General features: G+C 40.9%; 1 protein-coding gene across 1 annotated transcript; it reads right to left on the minus strand.

Annotated features, from left to right (window-relative positions):
• Window positions 1–8,616: 8,616 nt before the first annotated feature.
• LOC130741229 (uncharacterized) lies at window positions 8,617–10,393 on the minus strand. Its single transcript, XM_057594071.1, has 2 exons — window positions 10,241–10,393; window positions 8,617–9,384 (listed from the first exon to the last, which is right to left on the minus strand). Exon 2 carries the CDS (start codon window positions 9,326–9,328, stop codon window positions 8,888–8,890), a length of 441 nt encoding a protein of 146 aa, XP_057450054.1. The 5' UTR covers window positions 9,329–9,384; window positions 10,241–10,393; the 3' UTR covers window positions 8,617–8,887.
• Window positions 10,394–10,607: the final 214 nt, after the last annotated feature.

The raw sequence follows: 10,607 nt of genomic DNA on the forward strand, positions 1-10,607 counted from the left end.
TTCACAAGGATTGATCTAAAATCTAGGAGCAATCAACCAGGCCTGGGACCACAGCACATCGAGGACCTTGGACTGCATAAAGAAGATATTGGACTGAAGGAGAAAGTCATCTTAAAGGATTACCCAAGCCCAACAAGGGGGGGGGGGGTCCAGCAGCTTCTCACCACTCCTAAGTTCAGCAGATATGGTTGCGGATGCAAAGCATGCAATGGAACACTATCCATGGAATTCTCGATCAAGGAACTGAGATTCTCTTGGTCCATGTCTTCTTGCTGCCGACCTCTAGAGGTGTATGTCCTGTATGTCTCCTCTCTAGATCTGATTCAGCTATCCCACACTCCCACTCACGTTTTGGTCTCTTTCTGTTAGCTGAATTATTATTTGTCAGAAAGTTAGTTCTGCTCCCTTATTGCATGTTACTCCTATTTTAGCTAGATTCCCGTAACTTTGTCTGTATTGTTTTTATCATCTAAAGTGTAATTCGGGGCCATCAAATCTGGCTTCTTGTACCTGGGCTTTGAGCCTTTTTTTCTTGAAGTTATGAAATATAATCCATTGACCAAAAAAAAAAGTTCAGCAGATATAAGAAGAGCTAGGGACTCTTGCTCAAAATGGAAACCAAAAGGATATGCTCCCACTGAAGCTGAAGTAGCGGAGCTGGCTGCAGAGGTAGATGCAAACCGTCCCAAATCCAGATACAGCCAGGGAAATCCTTACAACAGTAGATGCCACCACACCAGACAACAACAGGGAGCTGTAGAAAACCAACAAAATGCCTACTTTGTGGAATTCCCAGAGGAAGAAGGGGACACTACTACACCAACAATCACAGAGGATCTAGAAAAACAGTTGGCTGCAGGACTGAGCAATAAACTGATATTAAAAAGAACCAGAGGCCCTACACTGGAAGATGACCATGAAGAGCAGCAAAGTGGAAGCTCCACAAAACGTCTCATGATTATGGGACCAGAACAAAACCTGACGGCCGAGGAGGCGGGCCTAAACCTGCCCCCAACGGGGCCATGATGCTTCTCAGCTGGAATTGTCGTGGCTTGTCGGTGGCCACGACAAGAAGTGAGCTCAGGGACCTTACCCTGAAGCATAAACCGTCAGTGATATTCCTCATGGAGACTAGATCCAAGAGGAATAGAATAGCACAATTAGCATTCAATTTGAAATACAGTTCCCACTTCTCTATTGACCCCGATGGTTTGGCAGGTGGCTTATGCTTACTATGGAACAAGGATGTGGACATCGAAGTACTCAGCTACACCAAAAACTACATTCACATTATCCTTACCCACAGAAAAGAAGGCAATTTCTGGGAATTCTCTTTCATCTATGGTGATCCGACACCATCTAGAAGGCACAATCTCTGGCAGCACATAGGAAGATTACACGGAGGAGCTGCCACCCCTTGGCTATGTCTTGGAGATTTCAATGAAACTCTCCACTCTCATGATAAAGTAGGACTCAGGCCTCAACATCCCTAGCGTATCCAACGCTTCAGGGACTTCATAAATGACTACAATCTGATTGATATGGCACTCGGTGGCTGCAAATTTACCTGGACAAGTAACCCTCGCAATGGTTTTCTCACAAAAGAAAAAATTGACAGAGTGATCTACAACTGGCACTGGAAGATGCAATACCCTCATGCCACGGCCCTGGCCCTTCCCGCTATAACCTCTGACCACTCACCTATCCTTGTCGAACCTATACCCATAACTAGAAGTGGCCAACAGTTCAAATATGAGGCGTACTGGAATGATCATGATGACTGCAAAAAAGTGGTGTCACAAGGATGGACTGGACCACCAACAAACCCCGACAACTGGAAGGATACCATTCAAAGAATGAAGACCTGCAAGCGACATTTGAGTTCATGGCAGAAAACCACCTTCAAAGCGGCAGATAGAGAAATCTCAAAGCTTAAGCATAGATTGAACATGCTACAGAACAGGGGCAGCGATGACGGGCAGTGGCAGGAAATACTTGAAATCAAGAAAAGAATCAGGGATTTATGGAGCCAAGAAGAGAAATACTGGGGCCAACGGTCTAGACTTAACTGGGCTAGATGGGGGGATAAAAACACACGTTTCTTCCATGCAACTACGCTTCAAAGAAGGGAGAGAAATCGTATGCTCAGTCTTAAAGATGATGTGGGAAACTGGGTGGAGGGGCAGGACAGCATCATGAATGCTGTTACAAATCATTTCCAGGGCATTTTCATGGCTTCCAACACCACACATCTCGACGCCTGCCTCTCAATTGTCCCAATTATGGTGAATGAAGAAATGAACAAGAGCCTCATGAGCAGAGTTACAAAAGGGGAAATTAAGAAGGCAGTGATGAGCATGGGGAGCTTAAAGGCCCCTGGCCCTGATGGGCTGAATGGGCTCTTTTACAAGACCCACTGGGATACCATCAAAACTGAGATTTGTGAAGCTGTTAGAACCTTTTTCAATTCAGGTTGCCTCCCTCCTGAAGTGAATGAAGCTGCTGTTGTCCTTGTACCCAAGTTTGATATGCCAGAAAGTGTCCACCAATATCGTCCTATTAGCTGCTGTAACTACCTTTACAAGGTCATAAGCAAAGTGTTAGTTACTAGACTCAAGGGCTTCATGAATTTGATTGTAACCCCCAACCAAAGTGCTTTCATAGGGGGACGGCTGATACAGGACAACATCCTCATTGCTCATGAAGTTTTCCACTCATTGAGAAAAAGCACCCACACTAAGCAGCACCACATGGCAGTTAAATTGGATATGAGCAAAGCTTATGATAGGTTGGAATGGAGCTTCATTGAGGGTGCATTGCTAGCTTACGGATTCCATCCTGATTGGGTAAAACTTGTGATGAATTTGGTCAAAGGGGTCTCATACAAATACAAAGTAAATGGTTTCCTTAGCAAAAAACTCCTTCCCCAACGAGGCTTAAGACAAGGGGACCCCCTCTCCCCCTACATCTTTGTGCTGGCCATTGATGTCCTCTCACACATGCTCACCAAAGAACAAAAAGAAGGAAACCTAGAGGGTCTCCGACTTGCCCCTACTGCCCCAATACTAACCCATCTTTTTTTTGCAGATGATTCTCTACTCTTTGCAAAGGCAAATCCTAAGGAAGCTTATAATCTTATCAAAATTCTGAATTTGTTCTCACATGCTTCAGGCCAAATGATTAACAATGGAAAATCTGGCTTCACTTGCAGCAAGGAGACCCCACAAGCCCAAAGGACTCAAATTCATAACATCTTACAGATGAACCACTGGGAGGATCCGGGGAAATATTTGGGTCTCCCCTCACTCTGGGGTAGATCCAAAACCAAAGCTCTAGAGTGGATACTGGACAAAGTCAAAGGAAAAGTAGAAGGGTGGAAGGAAAGCTATCTCAACCAGGCGGGGAAGGAGATCTTGATTAAGGCTGTGGTCCAAACGATTCCAACTTATGCTATGGCTGTTGTAAGATTTCCAAAGAGTTTTTGCAAACTCCTGAACTCGACAATTGCAAGATTTTGGTGGAGAAGCCACGGGAAGGAAAGAGGGATACACTGGCAACGATGGGACAAACTCACTTCAGCAAGGGAGAAGGGGGTTAGGTTTTAGGGACTTTATTCCCCAAAATCTGGCTTACCTTGGCAAGCAGGCCTGGAGGCTCCACAATGATCAGAACTCGCTGTGGGGCCAAATCCTCAAAGCCATTTATTTTCCCTCAACAGATTTCCTAAATGCGCCTACCAAGAAGAAGACTTCCTGGATGTGGTCGAGCATTATACAAGGTAGAGACTTCCTAATCAGAAATGGAAAGTGGGCAGTAGGTGATGGCTCCCAAATTGATCTATGGAACCACTCCTGGGTCAAAACAGGGGAGAACTTGCTACCCTACAGGAATGGTCCTCATCTCCAAGTCAAGGATATCATTAACCGCACCACAAACTCTTGGGACTACCAGAAAACTCTGGAAATCTTTCCACCACCAGTAGCAGAGGATATCTTCAGGACACCCCTCAGCATCACAAATGGAGCTGACCACCTCTTCTGGCCCTACTCACCTACAGGGGACTTCACAGTGAAAACAGGGTACCATGTCGCTAAGGATGAGCAACTACCAAACCTTGATGATCCTTCCAGCTCCACCTCAATTCCCAGGGATTTCTGGAACCAAATCTGGAATATCCAAGCGCCCCAGAAAGTTAAAATGTTCCTTTGGAGGGCCTGCAACAACAACTTAGCGGTTATGAACAACCTGCACAGGAGACGAGTTGCCAGCACGCCAATGTGCCCCATTTGCTTGAATGAAACAGAGACCATTGAACATGCACTCCTCACATGCCCCTGGACAACCCCTATTTGGTTTGGTTCTTGTCTGCAATGGGACCCGGGAATACAACAACCTTCCAGACTTGACACTTGGCTTATGAATAGATTCAGCACCCTCCAAGGTAATCCTGAGTCCCAAAAACAGACCATGACTTTGTTGGCTGGACTACTATGGCACATATGGAAAGGCAGAAATGAATGGATCTATCAGAGCACGCCTCCAAATCCCTTTAAAACACTCAGGAAAGGGCAAATATTCCAGGCAGAGTCGTCAGTAGGGAAAGTCGAGGAAACCACAACATCGGAAAAACCAGTGACAAATGAACCCAAGACAAGGAAAAACAATACCTTGTGGCTGCCCCCTATGCAGGACATCATCAAAGTCAACTCTGATGCTTGCTGGTCTCCAGATAGCTCAAACCACAGCATAGGCCTCATGGCTAGAGACCATCAAGGACAACCACTCGCCGGCATAGCAAGAAGGATCCAGGCCTCCTCCCCTTTGATTGTTGAAGCTATGGCTCTTAGAGAAGCCTCCATCCTGGCTCACAACTTCCAATGGCAACAAGTAGTGTTCGAATCTGACAACCAACCTCTCATTGAGGTATGCAGGGGTAACAAGAAAATTGGGGAGATCAGCACCATAATCCAAGATATCAAAGAGCTCACAAAGGATCTTAAGTTCAGAGGTTTTACCTGGACTCCAAGGTCAGGCAACACAGTGGCTCACACCATTGCTGATTTATGCAAGACAGGGGATCTACCACAAATTTGGCTGTCCAACCCTCCCCAACCATTGAGACGAGCCATGGTTGCGGATGCAAAGCATGCAATGGAACACTATCCATGGAATTCTCGATCAAGGAACTGAGATTCTCTTGGTCCATGTCTTCTTGCTGCCGACCTCTAGAGGTGTATGTCCTGTATCTCTCCTCTCTAGATCTGATTCAGCTATCCCACACTCCCACTCACGTTTTGGTCTCTTTCTGTTAGCTGAATTATTATTTGTCAGAAAGTTAGTTCTGCTCCCTTATTGCATGTTACTCCTATTTTAGCTAGATTCCCATAACTTTGTCTGTATTGTTTTTATCATCTAAAGTGTAATTCGGGGCCATCAAATCTGGCTTCTTGTACCTGGGCTTTGGGCCTTTTTTTCTTGAAGTTATGAAATATAATCCATTGACCAAAAAAAAAAGATAATATATCTATCATGCCTAAATTGTATATATAAAATTTAGATGTACTAATTGAGTTTCTTAGATGTACTAATTGACTTAGTTCACGGTCTATGAAAAATCATTAGTTTTATGGCTGCCGGTCGTGCAGAATATACTTTGGAAAACTAAAATAGTTAACAAATTTAATTAATATAAACTGATTATGTAAAAATGATGATTCGAGTGGTACATTTTGTTTTCCTTTATGTAAGGTATTGAGTTCGAGTCTTACGAATATTCTCGGCTCGAATATACTTGTTTCTCGTGGAGAACGTGTAAAAAAAATTAAATTTATACATATGTCTTATATATCTTACTAAATTACTATCTCTTTTTATTTTTGTATTTTTAATTAGTTATGATGACGGAGGGATCTACCTTTTAGTCATAGTGGGGGCATTTGCCCCCACATGATTATAAGAATATATACTAATAGTGTACTTTTTTTTTGAAATTTACTAATAGTGTACCAGAGTATTAAGATACTAGTATTATGTTGTTCTCATACACTAGAAAATGTCCCCACAATTTAAAAGTGCCCCCACACTATGATAAATTTTAAATTTTTAATAGTAATATGTTATATTTTTTATGTTATAAATTTATGAGAATATATTGCTCCCATATCTAATAGATGTTAGTAAATTTGATTTACACTTTATGAAACTCAAGTTTGATATAAACATTAACATATCACATGATCCTATAGCTGCATCTGTTAATTCAGATTTTGCAAATCATTATTCAGTTGTGTAAGCGCAAAAATTTTAAACATGGTGTCAATTGATCATATGGAGATTGGAGACCACTATGTTTATACCTGAATCGGCATGGATCTTGTAATGAGAAATCATGAGGAGTCTGTGGTAGCTGTAAGCCTGTAGCAACTTCTGTACAAAGTGCTTCCCTTGATCCTTCTTTGACTAAAGCTCTAGCATTGAAATATGGGGATTGCAAATGATATTTGCATCGCTAATATTTGTATTGAGACTGAATGCTTAATTGTTGCAAATGCATGGGACTATGGGAGTAATTCTGGAAGTTCATTATCATACCTTAATGTTGTCTGTCATCATTCTCTAACTTCTCAGTTCCAGCATTGTCAGATGTCAGATGCCATATGCTAGGAGAGAATGCAATTCAAGTGCTGATTTCATTGTCAAATTGACTTCTTTCGATTTAATTTGGATTGAGGAAGGTCTTAGACTAATTTCTATACTTATTCTGGATGTAAAACATTGTCTTCTTTAACTTCCAAGCATTTTATACAACTTTGACCTTTTTTATATTTCCACAAATGTTCCTCATCAGGAAATATTAGAAGTAGATTTCCAAGGGAAAAATGTGTGTACTGTGTAGTAAGTAATAAAGTTAAAGATAGAATTTAAAAACAAAAATGCACTAAACTTTTGATACCTACGAGAAACTCAACTGTTGCGAATTGAACAAAAATGCACTAATAGGTGTGGACATGAAACTTAACTATTGTGATTTCAAACGACAAGGGTGTGGTACGAACCTCTTGCATTACAATAACAGGATACAGACTTACCTTCTCCCTAGAAAACAAAAGCAAAAAATTGACAAGCAGAGGTAAATTTACTGTCAAAATTCAAATGATCCTCTAATGTGTTGAGGAAAAACATGCAGGTTTGACAGATAGATTGCTGAATCAATGCCACAACCCCTAAACCCTCAAAATAAGTCTTATATTTCAAACTAAATTTGAATGGGTATAAAGGTCTTATATTTCAGACCAAATTTGAATTGAGTATACATCAGCTTTCCATAAAGTGTGGATCATCCACCCAAACCTCTGAAGAGCATCAGAACTGGCCTTTCCTCAACTCTACCAACCTCATCTCATCAGAATTGAGTAAGCAACATTTTGAGCTTTCCATAATGTGTCTGAATCATCCACCCAGACTTGTAAATGAGATAGAAATGTCCTTCGTCTCTGGAATTGAGTGTGAATATACTTTTTCAGCTTTCCATATTGTGCTCAAAGTTACCCAAACTAAAGTAAAGTGTCAGAATGACCTTTTCCCCACTGTTACATCCTCGTCTGAGAATTGAGCAAGCACATACTTTTTCAGCTTTCTATAATGTGTGGATCATCCACCCAATCTCGTGAGAGCATCAGAACCATCCTTTACTCCAAAATTCTCTTATATCCTCCTCTCTAGACCACCATTCTCAACTCATGACTCTTTACAGTTCTTTAACTGTTGTTTGGCGAATGCTTCAGTAGAGGTAGACTCAAGCATAAGTAGCAATGCTTGTACCTACATCAAGAAATAAAAGGCACTAGACAAAATTTCATATTCTAGCATAAAGCAATTCTATATCACAAAATTTTCAGTGTGTCCCTTCACCAGATTAAAGCCACAAAACCACATCCAAGTGCAAGTTCCCCCTTGCAGCTTTTGGAGGAACCTGCCTTGGGGTGCAGGACTAAGCAAAAATACCAAACACCCTATTTATATCCTAAAACAAATGTTTTGAAAGCTCCTTGCTTGCACAGCTTTAGAACCTGCGCAAGTTGCATTAAACTCAAACGACCAGCCATAAGTCAAATCATGAAAAGAAAAGACAATATAAAGATGAGATTAATGAAAATGTGAACTTTGAACTATATAGTCTCTGTTTTCTGCAACAGAACTGGGAACAAGTTATAGTTAGAAGCTACAAAACTATGTTCATATGTGGAATTAGAGTGCACCTGAGCTTTACACAGAACGTCGAGTAGAGAACACTAATGCTGAATAGTTATCATCATAAGGGACAGGATAATAATTTCTAGCTGTTCTAATTGAATCATGGTAAATAAAAGTAATATAATATAACTCATTAGCAGTGGAATTATTAGTAATGAGAACATAATGCTGGATAACGCTGGAATAGCACTGCCCTGTGATAACAGTTACACTAGAAACTTGACAGTCGGCTAGGATAGGTTTACAGGTAAGAATAATGATGATGCATAGTGAATTATTGAGCTCCTAAATCAAATTTAAGCATCATAAAGATCAAAGGAATGCATCTGATAGCCAGCTACAATAGCAAGCCTCTCACTATGGTTAGCAAGAAATTGAAGTAAATTCAGATTTCATAAACATCTGAATTCTAAACATCGCATTCTCAAATCTCTATTCAACAGTCAAGCTACTTTAAGCACTACATTACATTAATACTAGAAATATGGAGTTCCTCTAATAAACGGACACATCAAGTCCACAAGAAGAGATCTATAATTGTTCAGACTTCGTTATTGATACTAGTCGGGTAGAAAAAATGAAAAGATAAAAAGGACAAGAGATACAATAGTCTTTTCAATTATATGACATATATCTAGCTCATATCCATGCCATCTGCAACTTGGCTGCAAATAGGATTGACAACAGAAAAAGATTTCTCAAAATGAGAAGGATGGAGCTGGGCTTCCCGTCTACGCTTAAAGCCACAACTATCAGCAGTTTGTGAATTATTCGCATCAAGCTTTCTTCGAACGCCTCTAATTGCTTGTTCCTCTGTCGGTGTAAGGGAAAAAACTTGACCACTAGCTCGGCAAAGGGAGCTATGGTTGTCATAAAGAATTCTCTGGTCACAGTTCTTATCACAGATGTGAGTCAGCCCTGTTAGCTTGCAGCGATACATGTTTCCACAAACATGTTCATTTTGGCATTTCCAGTCGCATTTGTGAACAGGATCAGGACCATCTCGGCCCAAAATACTAGACAGGAAAATAACATTTGCAGGACCTGCAACCATGGATTTGCCAAGTACCTCCATTTCTTCAATCCAAACAGCAATTCCTAAGTAATCCTAAACACTCCAACTTCAATTGCCTGCAGGGCCCACCACAACAACACAGGATTTAGTCAGATTCAACAGAAATTTATTGCTAGATGGGAAAAGATATAAGAGAGCCAACACTCTTCCATAACCAACCACCCTTATTTCATTCTCATTCACAAAAGCCCAAAATAATTGCTACATGAGAACCCAGCCTCAAAAGTTAACAGCCACAAACCAACTAAAGTCAGAAATGAAAGTTAACTAAGACATCATGAAAAAAATCTAGAATCAAATCCATGCATCGTGAACAAAATAATATGTAACTATCCATCATCTACACTTGACAAACAACTTGGGTTTTAAAATTGTGATCGACAACCGCGATTAGGGCCGAGAGTCCCGCAACAATGGTATCACGTCCGCAATCGCAGCAAGCATCAACCCACGTTTGTACACAATTCCACAAAGCAACATCAATTGCAGCCAACATTTATTTATTCTAGGCTTGAAAAACAGCTAGGGTTATAAACTGCGATCGGCAACCGCGATTACCGCAGCGAGTCCCTCAATGATATCACAACGACATCGCAACCGCAATCACGGCAAGCATCAACCCACATTTGCACCCAATTCAAGAAAGCAACATCAATTGCAGGCACAATTGAAAACCCTACAATCAACATTTATTAATTCTAGGTAGAAACAAACATGAAACACCTACATGCAACAGATCTAAACCAAGGCCAAGTAGAAATTTCCTAAACAGCAGATATCATGACAATTAACACAAAATTGATATACATATACATATACATGTTGCTGCATACCACGCGCTCAAACAAATCATGCCGCAATAACAACACGTAGGAAAAGAGAATGAGAAAACGAAAGGAGATTAACTGTCACCTTTAGCTAACTGAAATGCACACACAGGATCTTCTTCCTCCTCTTCAGTACCTAAAAAAATGAACAACCAGAGCTCTCTCTCTCTAAGAAATTCACTCTCTCTCTCTCTAGAACCTAACAAGAATGGGAGAGTAAAGAGGAGGGGTATTTATAGAAGCATGGTGTTGAATGCTCGTACTCGTGACTTTACACTTGTGGGGTACACGCTCGAAAGAAGACAAAACACACGCAAAAACTAAATGGCAAATGCACCCCAAATTTCTCTCAAATGTAAATTCGCCACACCTTACCTACAATTTTGGATAAACTACCGGATCCAACGCTCTTTTCATATAATTTTATGCTTTGTTTATCACGTGTCCAACGG

The sequence above is a fragment of the Lotus japonicus genome, chromosome 2 (assembly GCF_012489685.1).
Source record: "Lotus japonicus ecotype B-129 chromosome 2, LjGifu_v1.2".
Taxonomy (NCBI): domain Eukaryota; kingdom Viridiplantae; phylum Streptophyta; class Magnoliopsida; order Fabales; family Fabaceae; genus Lotus; species Lotus japonicus.